Source organism: Papio anubis, chromosome 9 (genome assembly GCF_008728515.1).
Source record: "Papio anubis isolate 15944 chromosome 9, Panubis1.0, whole genome shotgun sequence".
In the NCBI taxonomy this organism is placed as follows: domain Eukaryota; kingdom Metazoa; phylum Chordata; class Mammalia; order Primates; family Cercopithecidae; genus Papio; species Papio anubis.
In genome coordinates this window covers 101,856,352-101,877,056 of record NC_044984.1, presented here as the reverse complement: position 1 = coordinate 101,877,056, position 20,705 = coordinate 101,856,352, and the positions used below count along the sequence as shown (strand labels likewise).

The 20,705-nt window shown below is 44.6% G+C and overlaps 1 protein-coding gene across 3 annotated transcripts in view; it reads right to left on the bottom strand.

The window, feature by feature from the left end:
- BTBD11 (BTB domain containing 11) overlaps positions 1 to 20,705 on the bottom strand; it is a 337,966-nt gene that overhangs the window by 97,907 nt on the left and 219,354 nt on the right. For all 3 annotated transcript variants that reach the window (XM_017946172.3, XM_031650718.1, XM_031650719.1), the window contains one exon: positions 18,553 to 18,757. In XM_017946172.3, coding sequence (XP_017801661.3) covers positions 18,553 to 18,757 — 205 coding nt within the window. The remainder of the gene's footprint in view (positions 1 to 18,552; positions 18,758 to 20,705) is intronic.

The following is a 20,705-nucleotide window of genomic DNA, read 5'->3' as shown; positions in this document are numbered from 1 at the left end:
GCCAAGAATGTTTCTGCCCCAGGGCCTTTGCACTTACTGTTCTCTCTGTCTGGCAAGATCTTTCCTTAGTGGCTTGCTGCTTCACTTTCTTTAGCTCTCTGCTCCAATGCTATCTCCTTAGATAAAACTTCTCTGACCACTCTACCTAAAATAGCACTTTTTGGAAGTTGTCCTTGGTTTAAGTACCCAGTTTGATTTCTCTCTATGCCACTTCTCTGTGCCTGATGTTTGTATTATTTATGCATTTGTTCCTTTTCTGTCTCCTTTGGTAGAATGGAAGCTCCACAAAGGCAGACATTTTGCCTGCTGTATGGTAAATGCTCTATAAATATATGTTGAATGGATGAAAGAATAAGTAAGTACCTTCTGTGTACCTGGTTCTACACCTGGTGATACTGCAGAGGTCCCAGTACCCAATGAACTCAAGGTCTAATGTGAAAAGCATGAGAAAAGAAGCTATTATATCACTTTCCAAAAAGCTTCATGATAAAGGAATGCACAAAGTCTAATGAGAGAAGGAAATAGGAGCATCTAAATCAGCCACAGTTGAAGGGAGTGAGTGTGCTGGGAAATGTCGCCCGGAGCCTGGACCAGGGAGGCAGAAGTGTTTGGGAAAAGAATCCAGGCAGAGGGAATGAGGTGAAAAGATGTAGGGCAGTTTCAGGGGATTCTGTATGAATTGGAGTAGCTGAAGGAGTAAGTGGGTGAAGAAGTAAGATGAACCTGATAAATTAATAAATACATGAACGAATGGAAGAGCAGTTTATGGAGCAGACTGAGCACTTAACTGGTTCCCGATTTATTGACTGCCTCCTTGGAGCAAGGGTCTGTGCTGAGTTTTACGGAGGACACAAGGATTTAAAACCTGGTCTCTGTTGTTCAATGTAGCAAGGAGGTTTACTGTGACTATACATTCCTGACTTTCCAGGGCAGTCCCAATTGCATAAAGTCTGTTTGACTTTTAAAATTATAATTATACTCCTTAATTATACTTGTGTATCTGTTAGATCAGGACTTTTGACTGGTGGACGGGGGCATTAAGTGGCTATCAAGGAAAGAAAAGTAGATCACTCTCATGCAAGGCAGACCATGAGAAGTGCCTTGTGGGATGTTGCTGTGAAGTGCTCTGGAGTCTGAAGAGGGACAGTACTTCCAGGGAAGGATTTTAGAGGCAGTGGATGCTCAGTGTTTTCAACAAGTTAGTCCTTAGTTTCCTTTTACTAGTTTCCTTTCCTAATCACAAAAATATGCTTTCCCCACCTTGCTGCCCCAGGGTCTGGGGTGTGGCTGTGCAAGGAGAGGGTGGGATTCTATGTAAGGGACTAATACAGAGCAATGGGACAAAAGACTGCAAAAAGAGCTTGCTCCAGGAAGGGAGTTTGAACCTACCAGTGAGAAGAGAATGGAAGCCTGGGAACACATCCACCTTCTTCTGCCAGCACACTTGGCTTAAATTCCTGAGCAGGTCTGAACTTGACTGGCTAACACTTGACCGAATTCCTCACTCTAGTTTGAAAGAACTGAGAAAGCCATCACAGGTGATGCTTCTTATACACACAGAAAACATAAGATACAGCCACGTTTTAAAATCCAGAATTAGACACAAACAAACACAGCCACCAAACAAACATAAACCTCCTGGAACTGTGGCATCCTCCTCAACTATAGACTTGACCAAGTGTGCGTTCTATGAACTTTGTCCACAGAACAAGCTCAAAACTTGCTTTCTGATGAGGCTGCCGTGCTTCTTTCCATTCTAGAAGCAATCCAGAAAGAGCAGGAGGAGATTCCCAGGGATCCCCAGAGCAGCCCTCTGGTTTCGGTTTGGCCACTCACTGCATAACTTGGGGCAAATCTCATGACTTTTTTATAGTCAGTCTCTGGAGATGTGAAAAGCGATCTTTCCCGCTCCCAGTTTTGTTGTGAGAATAGAGGGAGCTCCTGAGTGTGGAAGTGCTCACTCCAAGAGATTCTGATCATTACTGTTGCTCTAGAAAGCTCGCAGGCCAGGTAGACGCCATTGTTCCCTACACTTCCCATAAGGCCTTGCTTCCTGGAAGAAAAGCAACAGCTGGGATTGGGCTGGGTGAGGCTCCCTCCCAGGGTTCTCCTTTTGCAGTTTCTTCCTCCTACAGGCCACTAGAGGTCCCGTGAATTAACCCCTCAGTTGCTCTACTCCAAGCTGACTACTCTTTTCATAACCATTTCCTCTCCATTGATGTTTTAGTCACACCACTGTGGGTAGTTTTAAAAGAACAGCAATTCGCACACTGGAAACAATTCAAATGGCCACGAACCCTAGAGCCATTAGGCAAATTACGGTACAGTCACACGATGGAATATTCTGCAGTCATTAAGAATGTTTATGCATGTTCTATAGTACAACCAGGAATATGCTGATGGTATGCTATTAAGTGAAATAAAAATAAGACATAAAATTATATATACACAGTGTAACTATGTTCAAAACCCTCCCTATTTGTGTTAAAAAAAGACAAGACAATAAACTAAATAATAATTTTGGCTACCTCAGGGTAGCAGAATTGTAAATAATTTTAATTTTCTTCCTTATATTTTCCTGTAGTTTCCAAAATTTAAAAAACAAGCATATATACCTTTTCAGTAAGAAATAATAATAATAATTGAATTTATAGCACCTTTTATTGTAGGTATAAAAAGATGTAGTCTGTGAGGAGAGCAAAATGGAGGGATGGGGAAAATGTAATTAAATCAATAAAAATCCAGGGAACTGTATACCTGTAGAGGATTTGTTTATGAAGTCAGACTTTGAAGAATGCACATTCAACTCAGATGCCATGTCTACTGGGCAAATGACCAAATTTACTGCCGGGGCTATTTCCCATAACATGTGAAAACCAGTTGTGTGCTAGCAGCTGTCAATATCACTATTTCTGAAAGGATAAAAAAAGAGTGGAAACTTGGAGCAGGGGCAGATGGTTCAAAAGTGGGATGAGCTCAGAGAGCGCTTTCTCTCTGCAGGCCCCTCTGCTCTCAGGCATTTGGGCTCCAGGCTTCCATTGGTTCCTGCCATGCTGGGCCAGCCCTCAGTTTGCACTGGGCAGTTTCAAGGGCTAATATTCGCTAATGTTGTTTTTTCCCCCTGAGTGTTGGCCCCAGACACACAGCATGCACGGGGCTGTCAGTTCCAGGCAAATGAGAGCAACCTGGGGAGGCCAATGTGGCTTGCCTTGGGACCACTCAGGAGAAAGGAGGAGGCCAACTGGTGATCTCTCTCTGGGAGACACTGAGGAGGGCACTCACTCAGCTACGGACTTGTCATCTCTCTTTGGGGCTCTTGCAGGAAGCATCCAGCTGGTCCTTACATCTCTCTCTGCTCCAGTCCCCTGGGGCCAGGTCCTAACTGATCCTTCTCTTCCCCACCCACTCTGTGCCAGTCCTTGTCTGGCTGTCAGAAAGTGAGACAAATGATCAAAGCCCCATCCCTGCTTGTGCAGAGCTCAAAGCCTGGCAGTGGAGACAGACATGGAAGCAAATAATGCCAGAGCAGTCATGGGGACCCACGGTGGGTGGGCAAGAGGATGCACGCTCTGGAACCACAGTGCTGGGGCCCAACCTCCAGCCCCGCCACATCCTAACTTAGCTGTGTGACCTTGGGCAAGCCCCAGAACGTCTGCTCACTCTTCTCATCTGTTAAATAGGCAAAATAACAGTAGCTGAGAGGGTGACTGTGAAATTTAAGTGGAATGCTCTGGAAAAGCTCTCATCACACGGCCTGGCATGAGCTGGCACTCAAGGACTGTTAAAATTATTCACTGAAGGGGTTGTGAACAGAGAAGACCTTCTGCCAAGGGCACAGGTCAGCAAAGCTTTCACGGGAGAGGTGGGGATGCAGCTGAGTCCTGAAGCATGAGCAGAGGCATTTGGATTTTGCTTATGTTTCTCCCCTGATCCAAACCTTCAACCCTAACCCTGCTGTCAAAGGAACAAAGCCACCCATGACACCTGCAGGACAAAACCCTCTCCCTGACACTTTCAACTCAGGATGATATTCTAAATATTTAACTACTGTGAAGGCTCAGGCACCGATCAACTCCTACAGCCTTAGTGCAGACAGGGCCTCCTGGAGCACCTGCAGGGCCAGATGCCAAGCTGTTGTTGCTGGATGGCAGGGACATCGTGGGGTTGGGAGCACTTGGGGCAGTGGCTTTTTGCCAACCCATAGAGAGAAGCATTTTAATAACTGGTTAAACAGCTGCACCTCTGCAAACCAGCTGATGGGCAGTAGAGCCCCTGTGCTAGTCTGTCTCAGTTGGTCTATGCGTCCCCCACTATCTCCGGATTTCCAGCCTGGAGCCTTTGACAGCTGCTCCTCTTGCCTAGAACACCTTCCCCACTTCCAATCATCAAATGGCTGGTTTTTTTCATCTTTCAAAGTCCGACTCAAATACCGCCTTGCCTGATCTGTCCCACTTCCAGTAGTTCCCTTCTGACACTACACTCTTTCTCCATTCTGGCTGTGCTGGACATGAGCCACGTGAGGCCTCCCGGAGTCCCCACTCCCTAGCAAAGGGCTGGACACACAGCAGCAAAGGTATGGTGGTAAAGGGAGCGGGTTCTGGAGCCAGCCTGCTGGGCCTGAATCCCTGTGCTACCACTTCCAGGCCCTGTGATCTTGGGCAAATTAGCTATCCTCAGCCTCACTTTGTCCATCTGTAAAACGGGGATGACAATAATAATACCTACCTCATGGAGTTATAATGGGGGATAAATGAGTTAATTCACGTAAAGTACTTAGAATGGTGCCTGGCACATACAGAATTCGATGAATATTATCTCTTACTATTATTGTGCTTATAGCTGGCACTTAATGCATGTTTATGGATTGACTAAATGAACGACTGACTGATAAAAGCTTAATAATATATAGAATCAACAATGAAAAACATTAAAATAAAATGAAAAATGAAAGCTCAAGTAATATTGAAGTAAAGATTTAAGAGGCAGCTTCTGAGTTTATTTATATATAATCACGTACTGCATGATAATGACATTCTGGTCAGTAACAAACCTCATATATGATCGTGGTCCCATAAGATTATAATACTGTATTTTTACTGAAGCTTTTCTAGGTTTAGATATGTTTAGATGCACAAATGCCACTATGTTACAATTTCCTACAGTATTCAGTAGAGTAACATGCTATACAGGTTTGTAGCCTGGGAGCCATAGGCTCCACCGTGTAGCTTAGGTGTGGAGGTGAGGCTACACTAGCTGGGTTCATGTAAGTACACTCTGCAATGTTCCCACAATGACAAAATCACCTAATGATGCATTTCTCAGAGTGTATCCTTATTGTTAAGCAACATATCACTGTATACAGCAATTTGTGTCAGAAGATTAACATGTTTCTCAAAGGCTGTCCAATCAAATGGAGTGATTTGATTATCATTATACCACTTTTTGTTTGTTTGTTTCTTTGAAACAGAGTTTTGCTCTGTTGCCCAGACTGAAGTGCAATGGCACAGTCTCGGCTCACTGCAACCTCAAACTCCCGGGTTCAAGTGATTCTTCTGCCTCAGCCTCCCAAGTACCTGGGTTTACAGGCACGTGTCACCATGCCCAGCTAATTATTGTATTTTTAGTAGAGATGGGGGTTTCACCATCTTGGTCAGACTGGTCTCAAACTCCTGACCTCAGGTGATCCACCCGCCTTGGACTCCCAAAGTGCTGAGATTACAGGCGTGAACCACCATGCCCGGCCCATTATTCCACTTTTATTAGCAATATTTGTTGTGCCTAAGCCAGGGACAAAACTAAAAGGAAAAAGGGAAGATGGAGGGCGATGTATATTAAGGCAAGAATGTTCTTGGCCTTAGATTTTCAGGCATTTCACCTTCACGTGGACTCCTCTGCCCTCTTTCTATACCCTGCATCCTTCTCATCTCATCCCACAGTGGGATGCAGTTGCGAGGGTGAACTCTGCACTCAAGCCTCCTGCCTTTGCATCCCAGTTCTGCTTGGTGATAGCTGTATGACCTGGGTAAGCTACGTAACCTCTCTGAGCCTGAAGTTCCTCATCATCAAGACAGATAGGGCAATCGTGTGGTGGCTCACGCCTGTAATCCCAGCACTTTGGGAGGCCGAGGTGGGTGGATCACCTGAGGTCGGGAGTTCGAGTCCAGCCTGACTAACATGGAAAAACCCCGTCTCTACTAAAAATATAAAAAATTAGCTGGGTGTGGTGGTGCATGCCCGTAATCCCAGCTACTCAGGAGACTAAGGTAGGAGAATTGCTTGAACCTGGGAGGCGGAGGTTGCGGGGAAGCGGAGGTTGCGGCGAGTCGAGATCGCACCATTGCACTCCAGCCTGGCAACAAGAGCGAAACTCTGGCTCAAAAAAAAAAAAAAAAAATTTGATGCTGACAGGCTCATAAGAGTCTTGTGAGAAATCAATGAGCTCATGCACTTAGAAGACAGCCTGACACACCATAAACACCTGGCAAAATGAGATGGTGATGATGATGATGGCTGCTTTAAGAAACTCAGCTCTAAGAGGATCAAAACACAGTCATGTGGCATACGTTTCAGTAGGTGAGTTGGTCCCTGGTCTCTACAATGAATCCTTCTCTGTCGCTCTGAGAGTGAGATTTTCAGTCTGTTTTTCTAGAAGGGGGATACTACCTGCATTAAGTCTCTAGTTCAGGGCTGTCCCATAGACGTTTCTGTGATGATGGGAATGTCCTATGCTGTGCAATATGGGAGCCACTGAGCCACATGTAGCTGTCAAGCATCTGAAATGAGGCACATGGTATTTTATTTAATTTGAATCCATTTAAATGTAAATAGCCACACATGGTTAGTGGTGACCATGCTGGCCAGTGCAGCTCTGGTTCCTTAGTCTTTGTGTCATAGAAGTCAGATTTTTTTTTCCCTTTTCCCATGAAATAAAGAGAAGCTGGTATTAGACTAAACTAGATTAATGTAGCAGCCAGTTTAGCGGGATTCCAAAAAGACCTGGACATTGAAATGAACAAGTGCAGCCTATCCATCTGATCAGACTAAACATGCATGTTCCCAGAGAGAGCTGTTTCTTAAACTTGAACCTCGCAGCTTGTCACCTATGGTCAGAAACAATTTCTCCCCCTCGGCTGAGAACTCCTGGGCAACCAAGTGGAAGCTGTTTGACAAGCCCTGAAGGCCGGAGGTGTTTAACAGGCCTGAAGCGGGTGAAGTTTAGGATTTGCCCTGGTGCTGTCCCCAGGGAGGACATCTGTCAAATCCTGCCTCGCCTTTCCCTGGTAAAGCTTGTCACTCATTTGCCATTCCTGAGCCACGTTAGAGGAGCTGGCTGCCTTGTTAGGCTGAGGATGACCGTTAAATTGGGATGCTAGAAGCTATCACTTGGCAGCTACTGCTCCAAAGCCTGAGAGTTCTGCAGGCTGGCCATGTCTGACCTTGGGGACCCATTCATGTCAGCAAACTGCAGAGGGATCCAGCCTCGCATGAGGGAAGGGGAGTCGAGGCCCTGCAAGGCTCACTCCAGTCCCCAAAGTCTGAGGAATATTTATAAGCACCTATGACAGGCTAAGCTCTACCAGGGAGACAAAAGTCACTACAAAAGCTGATTTCTTGCCTTTAGGTAACTTGTAAATGGAGGTTGGTTTCGGGTAAGGAACAGAGATAAGACACACGCACAAAAAATGACTATACCTTGTTATTCACAGTGTTGTCCCTGAGCCAGCAGCAACAGCCTCACCTGGGAGCTTGTTAGAAATGGAGAATCTCATGCCCCACCCCAGTCCTAATGAATAGGATCTCCATTTTAAGAAGATCCTAGGTGATTCAAATCATGAATGCTTGAAAGACTCTGCTGGAATATATATCCAAGCCGTAAACACCATGATGGTGAGAATAATAATGACCATTATCTATAAAAAGGCTAATGTGTGCTGAGTTTTAAGTGCTTAAAATATATTAACACAAAATTGCTTAATAACGGCCCTCTGAAGTAGATTCTATGATTATCTTCCATTTTACAGATAAGGAAACTGAGGCTCAGAGTGGCTAAGTAACTTATTTAAGGCCACACAGCTCATGAGTATTAGAGCTCTGATATTCACCTAGGTGTTCTGGCTCTAGAATTACAAAAAAAATCTAGAACCATTCTTCCTAAATGATGTACACATGTATTGAAATATCACACTGTACCCCATAAGCATATCAAATATTATTTATTAATTAAAAATAAAAAATGTTCTATGAAGATCCTTAGGTTTCAAATAACATTTTCCTACGAAGCAGCAATTTAGGATCAAAGACTTAATTTTATCATCTGCAGGTGAGGCATAACCTACTTCACAAGGCTGATGTGGGGGTTAAATTAAACTCTGTATGTAAAGTGTCTCACACAGTACATGACACATAGTAGACGCTCACCAAATGTTCAGTACTCTCCATTACCATCCCTTATGCTTCTATTGGGGTTTCAGACACAGTTCTGATCTCTTCCCTCCCTGCTCAGCATCCCTCTCTGAGCTCTTCTGAATTCCTCTTCTCTCTCTCTCTCTCTCTTTCTGTCTCACTCTCTCAAGACAGAGCCCTGCTCTGTCACCCAGGTTGGACTGCAGTGGCACAATCTTGGCTCACCGCTACCTCCACCTCCCGGGTTCAAGTGATTCTTGTGCCTCAGCCTCCCGAGTAGCTGGGACTACAGGCATGTGCCACCATGTCTAGTTAATTTTTTGTATTTTTAGTAGAGATGGGGTTTTGCCATGTTGGCCAGGATGGTCTCGCATTCCTGCCCTCAGGTGATCTCCCTGCTTTGGCCTCCCAAAGTGCTGGGATTACAGGTTTGAGCCACCACACCCAGTCTCTTCTGCATTCTTCACTGCCTAGAGGAGAACATCCTGCCGCCTTATCCAGTTTCTCAAACTTCCTTCCAGCTTGGTCTGGGGCTGCATCCGAAGCCTCTTCTGGACAAGGTCTCACTCTCTGTCCACTCACCTTCCTCCCCTGATGGTGCATATTCTGTTCCCTTAGCATGTAGCTCCTGTCCCTATAGTGACCCAGCACTCATTTGACATTTGTGATACTTACAGACTTTCCCCAATGTGCATGACTTTGGGCAAGTTACGCAACCGTGTTGCATCTCAGTTTCCTCATCCGTAAAATGGAAAGACGTAAGGCTATCTGCTCCTGACTCAAGGAGTATTGGGAGGACTGAATGAGTTAATACACATAAAGTATTTAGAGCAGGGCCTGCCACATTTGTAAGTGTTCATCAAAATCTCTTGCGATATCAAAGAAGAGATCAATCTGGATTAAGGGAGTAGAGAATAATCCCCACCATTTAAGGATCACCCGCCATGGTGTCAATGATCATGCGTGACACTTATGTAAGTTAGTTCATTTGTCACTGAAACAGCCCCATGAAGTAGAAATTATTATTTCTTGTTCACAGCTGAAGAAACTGAAGCCTTGAGGTCAGACAGCACTTGAATGCAAGAACCAGTACCAAACTGAGGACTGCCTGAGTTGATTCGGCAACATGGCTCTCTGGGCTGGAAGCAGGAATACCTAGGTTTCAGGCACAGCTCTGTTCAGTTCTGCAAGCATTTATTGAGCACTTACTATATGCTATGCACTGATCATTTAGTACAATCTGAAGTGGTAGGGAAGGGTTTCTGGAGGAGGTGATGCCTAAATTGGATCTTGAAGGATGAACTTGAGGTAGCTAGAGGATGGCACAGAGGGTAGGAAGCATTTCAAGAGGGCAAAATATAAGTAAAGGCATGGAGGCACTGCCTTGCAAAGCCTCTGGAAATGTGCTCGTGACTCCAGCCAAGTCCCTCATCACTCTGGGCTTCAGTTTCATTAACTTCGACATGAAAGAAGCGAATTTTCTCTGTTCTAAGATCTCCTTTGACTAAATTTCATGTCCAATGACAGAACAGCCCAATGAAAAGTCATCCTTTCAAAGGCTATCCAATGGAACAAATCAATAAAAGTAGGTGTAGTATCTGGATCCTATATTGTGAAACAAACAAAAACTTTTGTGTGTACGCAGAAAACTACACTAGAAGGAAATGCCTTATAGAGTCACAGTGCTTATCCCTGGATACAAAGACTAGGAGTCATTCAAAGTTCCTTCTTTATATTTTTTGGACTTTGTCACATTTTATTTAATAAGTGTATTCATTTTATACCCTGAAAATACTAATGAAGATTATGAAAAAAATTCTAGGGACTGGGGATGAGACTTTCAAACTTTGTTTCTTTAAAACCACTGCCCATGGAAGCAAAACAGGCTAACGGATAAGAACCCAGACCAGGGCTTAACTCCAAAGGTTCAAGTATTCCTTCTCCAACTTCAGATGTGACCTTGGGCAATAAATCAACTTCAGTTAGGTTAATAAAACCGGGGTAAAAACTACTCTGATTTTAAAAATTTAATTCTCTCTGATTTTTCTGAAAATGAAGATTATGGCCGGGCATGGTGGCTCACGCCTATAATCCTAGCACTTTGGGAAAATGAGGTGGGCGGATCACCTGATGTCAGGAGTTTGAGACCAGCCTGACTAACATGGCGAAACCATATCTCTACTAAAAATACAACATTAGCCGGGCACGGCGGTGCATGCCTGTAATCCCAGCTACTCGGGAGGCTGAGGCATGAGAATCGCTTGAACCTGGGAGGCAGAGGTCACAGTGAGCAGAGATTGTGCCATTGCACTCCAGCCTGGGCAATAAGAGCGAAACTCCGTCTCAAAAAAACAAAAAACAAAAAACAAAAAAACAGAAAAAAAAGAAGATTGCAACCCATATTAGAGGTCAGCAAACTTCTTCTGGGAACGGTCAAATAGTATTCTCAGCTTTCTGGACCCTAAAGTCTCTGTCATAACTAAGCAACTCTGTCACAGTGCAAAAGCAGCCACAAATAATATGTAAACAAATGAGTGTGGCTGTATTCCAATAAAACTTTATTTGTAAAAACAGACAGTGGGCCAGATTTACCAGCAGGGTGTTGTTAGCTAACCTCTAGCACATTGATGTAATGGCCCACTCATGGGCTGTAACCTGCAGTTTGAAACATAGTGGAACTACAGCAGTTTTTACCATGGACAGAGGAAATAAATTGCCACAATGCTCAAGTTACAAATGGATCATGTTTCAAAACTTTGCTTTTTGAGTCAATAATTTAGAATTCAACATGTATTTTTTTTTCTCCTTAAGAATCATTTATATGGTGGTTGAGATTCCAGGTCTACAGAAAACAGATCTAATATCTCCTGTTCTCGCTCTAGCACGTCCCCATTCATCCAGCAACTCTGAATTTCTCCAGAGCCATTAGCCCTGGGCTGGGCATTGTAGGGGACTGTAAAATGAGCCAGACATGATTGCTCCCTCAGGAAGATGAGGAAGTAGCATTCTTCCTCTGAGAATAGACCTTCTGAATCCCTGCTCAGGATACCAGGAATGGCTCTCCTCTCCTCCTTCTTGCTATTGAGGCTTCCAGGGTGTTAGACCAAGGAGTCCTTATATTGGGGTGGTATTTTGGTTCTCAACTGTGATGTGTAAGCCAGTCAGTTGTGACTTGTGTGGCTAATAATAGTAATAAGTGCTGGCCTGTGCAAATGATTCACTTGTGTGTTATTATTATTATTTTTTTAAAGTAAATTAGCAGAGACTGGGCACAATGGCTCACATCTGTAATCCCAGCACTTTGGGAGGCCGAGGCAGGCGGATCAGTTGAGGTCAGGAGTTTGAGACCAGTCCAGCCAAAATGGTGAAACCCTGTCTCTTCTAAAAATACAAAAAATATTAGTTGGGTGTGATAGCACACACCTGTAGTCCCAGCTATTTGGGAAGCTGAGGCGGGAGAATCGCTTGAACCTGGAAGGTGGAGGTTGCAGTGAGCCAAAATTAGAAGAATATAGTGGACTTTGTCAGTTTTTGTTGTTGTTGTTTTTCTTTTCTTTTTTTTTCTTTTAGCTTCCCAGAACCACTGATGATGTTACTTGGTGTTTGGAGAATTTTCCATATTATGAATCCATGGTTCTACCAGGTAGAAATTCACCTTCCCAGACTCCCTTGTTAGGGTCTAGGCAGGTCCTGTGACATGTAGGGTACGTGGAGCTGATGTGGGTGATGACAGAGACACTCAGCCTTTAGAGGCAACAATGACAGAGGTCCTGTTGGAGTGTTCAATGGCCAGCATCAGTAGTGTAAGGTCCAGTGTCTGTGCCTAGTACCAGTGGCTGTGAGATCTCTGCTAGAGCAGTCCTGGGGTACAATCCCAGGTTATGTAGCCTCAAAGCCTGGATCTCTGGCTTCAATGCCCACCAGAAGTCTTATTAAGATCCAGTAAACATTTAGATTCATGGGACTATTATAGGCCACCCTGGGCCCAGCAGGACAGTATCAGATATTCTTTCAGTGGGAGTCCTTGCAGCACTTTGCCCAGTCATCAGGAGCTTATCTCCTGTCCAGGTGACATGCAGGTGCAAGGAGCTGAGATCCACATGGGTGATTGTGGGAGCTGCCCTGCCCTGGTTTGCAAACCCCAATATCTCTTGTAACAACTCCATAGCAATAGCTTCCAAGGTCTCTTCAAAGGACACAGCTAGTTACAAGAGTCAATAAATTAAGGGAAGTCCAAAGCTCTGGGTCTTTATCAAATATTTCTGGTACCTCCAGGCCAGATGTAATTTGTCAATCTTGGATCATTCTGACCATAAGCAATGTTTCCCAGAAACATAGTTAACACTGCAATTTTTATAAGGTTTCCTCCAGGGGAACAGAGCTAGACAGTTAATTCAAGGTCAAATTTTCATGCAGAAGGGGAAAAGATTTGTTAATCTTCTACCCATACTGGGCCTCCCAGAGGTTTTCTTCCTGCTTTAGGTGTCATGAGAGGTTCAGCTTTTGCAACTAAGTATCCTGACTGGTAGTGCTGTTTGCATCAAGGATACCTCTACTCACTTGCATTCTGATTTACATTCCTTAGTGGAAAAGAACAGAGTAGAGCTATAACTAACACACTGGACTTATTGCGTAACTGCAGGTATGTCCATAGGAGTAAGTTGAAGTTTGAATCTCACTTGTCACATACATCACAGAGATAAAAAATGTTAAGATGCAATGTGTTGGGGTGAGCTTTTGGTAGCATGAGTATCATGGAGCATGTATTTGGTTGTCATTCACTGCTAATGTCTGCTATGTCTGCTTTATTAACTCTGTTTCTTCAAGTGTAAATTCTTCCATTTGCTAAGATTATTTTGTTTCACATTATTAGTTTTCCTCAAACAGTTGGTGATTGGTGATTGTATACTCATGTTTGTAGTTGAAAATAACCTGGCAGACATTTCCCTGATATAAATGTCTGTACATTCTGTTTGCAAAAGGAACAAGAGCTACCACTACCTAGAAATAAATTCTGGTTTGTTTTCAGTGAGACTGGAAGAAGGCAGAACTACTTAATTGTCTATTCTTCCAAGTGAAGCTGTGCACAGTTACCCCAGGCATTACCAGATAGCTACCTGAGGCAACAAAATACTCTCATTTATCCTACTATTTTTTTTTTATCTTGTGGTAATAAATTACTAAAATCATCCATGGCCAAAGACATCTAGGAATCACTGATATTTCCAGTAATGATACAGCTGAGGGAAACCTTAGTCTAGATTGAGGACGATTCTTTTTGAAAACAGTACCCTCACATGGCTCCTCCTATCAAAATTAAGGTGTTTTCACTTATCATTACTATTTGGAAAATAAATATCACCTAATTGTAAATATTACAAAATTTGTCTGAGTTTTTTAAAATAAAAATATCTGAGGTATCTGAATGATTTTAGAAGCTCAAGAAATAGGAGCCAAAGTTCTGGAAAAACTTAGACTACAGAAATCTCACACTGGCACTGAGCTTCTTCAAAATTCCACAATGAAAAACGAAACTATCCAAAACAAATGGAGCAACTCCAAAGCTGTGCCCACATGAAATGGCAAAATGGCGCATGCAGGCCTACTTCCAAATACTTCAGCCAAGAAAGGCTGTTCTCACAAGAAGGGATGGTTTGAGGCACAAAATAATCCATATTTCGCCAATATTTCCCAGGCTGTCTGTTGGGCACAGATGAAAACAAATAATATTCAGCCCCTGTTCTTGAAGAGCTTATAGTCTAGAGGAAAATCATATAAGCATCATGGCCCTACCTGACTTTGTCAGAATAAAGATAGTCAAGGAGATGATACTGTTTGATAGATTTGCAGAATAAAAAGGACGCACACACAGAGAAAGAGAGAGAGAGAGGAGAGAAAAATAACTCCAAATTAGAGTTCTAACTTCTACTGGAAATTCTCATTTGGAGGCTTTGGTACAGAGCTGGTGTAAATAAACACTTGACTGAAAACAGAGGGCCCCTCGCCTCTGAAGTTCTTCCGCTTGTGTTTTCTGGTGCTAAACACTAAAACCTATTCCATCAGGGAGCAGGAAGAAATAACGATCCCTCTGGAAAGAATCACAGGCAGGTTTTCTTTAAGGACAATGAAAACAGCATTTTAGAGCCCCCAAAATATAATATAAGTGACTGTTTTAGGGAGGAAGGGGGTTCCCCTCATGCCAGGCATGGCACCGGATGGATGTCTTAGCTACAATGTCTAATTCATTGCTTACATCAGTCTCATGAGGATGGCTGTGTTCTCACTTTACGAAGGACAAATGGAGTTTCAAAGAGGTGAAATAACAGAGCTACAAGAAGCTGAGCTGGGATCCAAATTTAAAGGACTATATGACTTCCAATCCACATGCTTCCCAGAGGATCACACTGAACAGAACATGGAAAATGCTAAGTTCCACTTTGTCTTTTGTGCTGACTCCTGAAAATTCAACCAAAGAGGCATGGAAAGAACGAGATAAATGGCTCTAACAAATTCTGGGACATGTTCTCATTGCTCTCCTTCCCTGCTTATGCCTCTTTAAAGCTTGTCCCAGAAGGTTTGGAAGCGTTAGAGGGTCCTTTTTGACTGCCAGCCACTCCAACTACACTCTCAGTCCAGAAGGAGATTCAAGAGGGAAAATGGACACTGTGTAATAGAAAGTATAATGGGAGCTGGGCAACTGTGCTGAGCAGGAGTGGGAGGATGTCACATCGTGAGACTTCCATTTTAGAAGTTTCGCTGTGAGGAAGATGGAGCTCGTCAGAGGGTGGTGGTGGTAGTTGTTGTTGTTGCTCTTCTTCTCTTTCTTTTTCTCCTCCTCCTCCTCCTCCTCGTGGTGGTGGTTGTTGTTGCTCTTCTTCTCTTTCTCCTCCTCCTCCTCCTTCTTCTTCTTCTTGCTGTTCTTCTCGTTGCTGTTCTTCTTCTTGTTGCTCTTCTTTTTCTTCTTCTTCTTCTTCTTCTTCTTCTTCTTCTTCTTCTTCTTCCTCTTCCTCTTCCTCTTCCTCTTCTTCTTCTTCTTCCTCCCCCTCCCCCTTCCCCCCTCCCCTCCCTTTCCCCCCTCCCCCTCCCTCTCCTTCTCCTTCTTATTCTTCTTCGAGACAAGGTCTTACTTTGTGACCCACGGTGGAGTACAGTAGCGCAATCTCAGCTCACTGCAGCCTTGACCTCCCAGGCTCAAGCAATCCTCCTGCTTCAGCCCCTTAAGTAGCTGGGACTACAGACAAGCACCACCACACCCAGCTAATTTTTATATTTTTCGTAGAGATAGGGTCTTGCTATGTTGCCCAGGCTGGTCGGTCTGGAACTCCTGATCTCAAGTCATCCACGTGCCTCAGCCTACCAAAGCGCTGGTGTTACAAGTGTGAGCCACTGTGCCCAGTCTTGGTCAGAGGATTTTAAAATTTAATTTAAATTTATTTTGGATGGAATCTCACTCTGTCACCCAGGCTGGAGTGCAGTAGCATGATCTTGGCTGACTGCTACCTCCACCTCCTGGGTTCAAATGATTCTCCTGCCTCAGCATCCTAAGTAGCTAAGACTACAGGTGTGTGCCACCATGTCCAGCTAATTTTTTGTATTTTTAGTAGAGACGGGGTTTCACCAAGTTGGCCAGGCTGGTCTCAAACTCCTGACCTCAGGTGATCCACCCACCTCAGCCTCCCAAGGTCAGAGGACTATTAAAGCTTACACGCAGGGAGACCATGTAGACATCAAAAGTAGAAACTGAAGTAGAAAAGATGGGGTCCTGAGCATACAGTGGCAGTGGTCTAGCGGGGAAGGAATAAAGAAATCTCACTGATGCAGCCTCAATAAGACCTGCTGACCAGCTGGAGATGGTGAGGGAGAGGAAGGAGTGCCAGTCAAGTCTCAGTTTTCTGACCAGGGCGATGAGGCCAATGGTGGTACCATTCTTAGAGCCTGGGGAGAAAGGAGGAATAGTGGGTTTTGGGGGAGAGATGAAGGCTGTAGTTTTGAAGTAGTCTGAGCTCTCCAGATGGAAATGTCCCATGGGCACTTAGATCAATAGGTTTGCTCATTCTTTGATTCTACAAATATTTGTGGACTTCCCATTCTGCTCCAGATGTTGAGTTTGGCATCAACTGAGGAGTGATGGCCAAAACAGATGTGTTCTCTGCCTTCATGAAGCTTTACAGGCAATAAATAAACACAGAAATACACACGTAGTTACAAATTACAGTAAGTGTGAGACAGAAAAGAATAAGGTGCTAGGAGAAGAAGAATCAGCCTGCAACTATGAGACCTGACAGTGGAAACTGGAAGTCGGCCGAGTGGGATGAGAAGGTTCTGGAGCTCAGAGGAGGCAGTGTCTAGCCGCAGCAGGGAGAGGGGCTCATCTGCATGGAGGTGGGAGCAGGAGATGACATGAGAGAGCTGAGCTGCTGGACAGCTGCACTACTGGACAGGCTGTCGGGGCTGGGGGTGAAGAGCTAGACACCCCATAGCTGAGGCCAATGGTTTCCATTCTCTCAACTCTTAGCATTTATACCCAGAGACAGCAAAGTTTCGGTGTGTCTGAACGATTATTTTTTGGCTATGGGCATCTTACCACTTCTCCATTTTGGGCATGTTTGCACGTGAAAATATGCACAAGGTACTGACTGATTTGTTGTGGATGGCGGGAGACCTGAGTAATTTAAGGAGTTAATTTCCTGATTAAGTTAACTCCAGACTGGATTGAAATATTGGTGTTAAATTGGGATTCTTAAAGAAAAAGAAGAAGTAGCCTGGCATGGTTGCTCACTCCTATCCCAGCACTTTGGGAGGCTGAGGCAGGAGGATTACTAGAGCCCAGGGTTTGGAACCAGCCTGGGCAACATGGTGAAACCCTGTCTCTACAAAAAAAATGCAAATATTAGCTGAGTGTGATGGGGCGTGACTGTAGTCCCAGCTACTTGGGGGGCTGAGGAATGAGAATCACTTGAGCCGGGAGGCAGAGGTTGCAGTGAGCAGAGATCATGCCACTGCACTCTATCTAGCCTGGGTGACAGAGTGAGACTCTGTCTCAGAAAAAAAAAAAAAGAAAAGAAAAAAAGAAACAGCAATCTCCATGTAGCCTATGTTCCATCCTTTTCCCTTAACTGAAAGCCAAGAGACATGGTTTTGTAAGAGAGCCCAATTCAGCCCCAATGCATCTGGCAGAAACAGAGCATCCAACGAGCTTTTCAAAACCACTTGGCACCAAGTAACAGAAAGGAAAACTGTAGGAGCCCAAGTTGGGAGTTGTTCAGCTACATGCAGAGCATATCTACAACAACAATAATAAAATTTAACATTTATTGAGCACCTACCATGTACTGGGCACTGTTCAATTTATTTAATTTTCAAACAACCCTATGTAGGATTTACTCTTTGTATCCTTATTTTGCAGATGCCTTTCCCAAGGATCCCCAGCTTTTAATTAGAAGAGCCTAGATTTGAACCTAGGCAGTCGGGATCACAGAGCCTGCTCTCTTAACCACTCTTTCTGATAAATGAGTCACACCTACAGTACTTAGAGTAAATGGGTCTATATGGAGGAGGGGCCTGATTCATCAGGCACTGTGGGGAGAGGATCTATGAACCCGTTGCTAAAGGAAGTGGGGAGGCAGAGAGGAGGCCACCAGGCAGTCTCCGGGTCCTCTCCCAGTTCCTTCCTTCCGCATGAGGATTCGGCTTCAAAGAACAGTCACACTGCCTCCCCCTGGGCAATCAAGCCCCTTGCACACCCGAGAGGCCCACTTCTGGCTGAATAGGTGCTTCTGGTTCTCCCGGGTCCCAGGGCAGCCAGGATGAAGGAAGATGAAGATAACTCCCATGCGAGGCGGTGGCGTCCTCCAAGACTGCCTTCATGAGGAAGCCACTTTCACTGCAGAGGCCCTTACCCCTCTGGAATTTGCAGACCCACTTATCTGACAGGCCAGTTTTATCCTAAACAGAACCAGCCCTGTAAAAACCCATTTCAAGGACCCCCACACAGGTCTAAGATACCCACTCAGGGTGCAAAGTTCCCACCGGACCACTCTGGCAAGTTTTAGGAAGTGAGTCCTTTCTACCCCCATCATCCTCCCCATTTGGACACTTGCCCCACCCTGGAGGCAGTACCCACCCACCACAAGGCAAGGCATTTCTTACCTTTCCACCTGGAGGTTGACTTTGGAAGGCTCCACATTGGGGTTTTCCCATTCCATTTGCGGGCAGTGCATGAAATAGCAAAGGGTGTACAGGGCCTCCGGCTCCCAGTACAGCGCCCCCTGCTTGTGGTGCAGGGGGGTGCCATTGCCGTGGTGCTTGGCATTGAGGGGCTGCAGGTGATGCATTGCACGGGACACCAGGTCACCTGTGGACAGAAGGAAGATTTCAGATTTCCAGGCAGCCAACACTGGCAGAGAAACTGTACCTGAAGATCTCTGTAGAGACTCTGGTCCTTGCAGTCCCTTACTTAAATGAAATAGTCCATGAGACCTTGAAGTTACATACCAAGCAGAGAGGAATGGATTCATTTATTTGGCATAGGAGGGTTTACTGAATCTGGGGTGCTGTTTCAAGCACAGAGGGCTGCTAAGATCATTTTAACCCTGCCTTTCTGGAACCCAATGTTTCTAACAAGGCGCAGGAAGCTCTTTGAGTCCCATTCCTGAGTACTGCCTCCCTCGCCTTGTGACACACCCTCTATGTTGTGGCCAACACTGCTTTAATGGTAGTCATAAGAATGGGCTATGCTCTCTCTTGCCCCTGAGCCTTGTGCATATGCTATTCCCTCTGCCCAGAACATTCTCTCCCTCTTCTTCTCCAGGCTAACTCCTACTGATCATCCAGGTATCTGCTTATAAATTAATTCCTCTAGGAAACCCCCTCTGGAGTCACCCCTGCCTTGACTTGGTTATCACACTGTACTTTTCTTTTTTTTTCCCTTTTTTTTTTTTTTTTTTTGAGATGGAGTCTCTGTTGCCCAGGCTGGAGTGCAGTGGCATGATCTCCACTCACTGTAACTTCTGCCTCCCGGGTTCAATCGATTCTCCTGCCACAGCCTCTTGAGTAGCTGGGACTACAGGTGCCTGCCACCACAACTGGTTCATTTTCGTAATTTTAGTAGAGATGGTGTTTCACCATGTTGGCCAGGCTGCTCTCGAACTCTTAACCTCAGGTGATCTGCTTGCCTCTGCCTCCCAAAGTGCTGGGATTACAGGCATGAGCCACCATGCTTGGCCCTATAAAAGTAAATTTGATGACAACAAAACAGTGTACAGTTCACCCTTGAACAACGCAGGCTGGAACTCCGTGGATCCACTTATATATGGATTTTCTTCCACCTCGGCCACCCATGATACAACAAGACCAACCCCTCCTCTTCCTTCTCCTCCTGGGCCTACTCAACATGAAGACGACAAGGATGATGACCTTTATGATGATCCACTTCCACTTCATTAATAGCAAATATATTTTCTCTTCCTTACGGTTTCCTTAATAATTTTTTCTTTTCTCAAGCTTACATATTGTAAGAATATCATATATAAGAATATAACATAAAATATATGTTAGTGGGCTGTTTATGTTATCAGTAAGGCTTCTGGTCAACAGTAGGATATTAGTAGTAAGTTTTTGGGGAGTCAAAAGTCACACAGAGAGTTTTGACTTCACGAGGGTTCAGTGCCCTTAAGTCCCACATTGTTCAAGGATCAAATGTAATTAATTTCTAGCTGAATTCTGGCCCTGTTTTCCTTTTTATAAATAACAGGTGTTAGAGAAGTGTTAAGGGCTCATATCAAATGGAGCCTTTCTTTTTAAAGTAATTAATATTCAAATGAATTTAAAATAATCACTCTATAATCAATATTATTTAATGCACTGGCCCTGTCCCACTTATAATCCTCTCATGCACATCAGAATCTGTTGCATACCTCAGGAGACAGTTGACTAAGATATCTGTGATGTTTAATTTTTTTTTTTTTTGAGACAGAGTCTCGCTCTGTTGCCCAGACTGGGGTGCAGTGGCGCGATCTCGGCTCACTGCAACCCCTGTCTCCTGAGTTCAAGCGATTCTCCTGCCTCAGTCTCCTGAGTAGCTGGAATTACAGGCATGCAACACCACTCCCGGCTAATTTTTTTGTATTTTTAGTAGAGATGAGGTTTCACCATGTTGGCCAGGCTGGCCTCGAACTCCAGACCTCAGGTGATCCACCTGCCTTGGCCTCCCAAAGTACTGGCATTACAGGCGTGAGCCACCAGCGCCTGGCCGGTGATGGTAAATTTTATGTGTCAACTTGGCCAGGTCATGGTACCCAGTT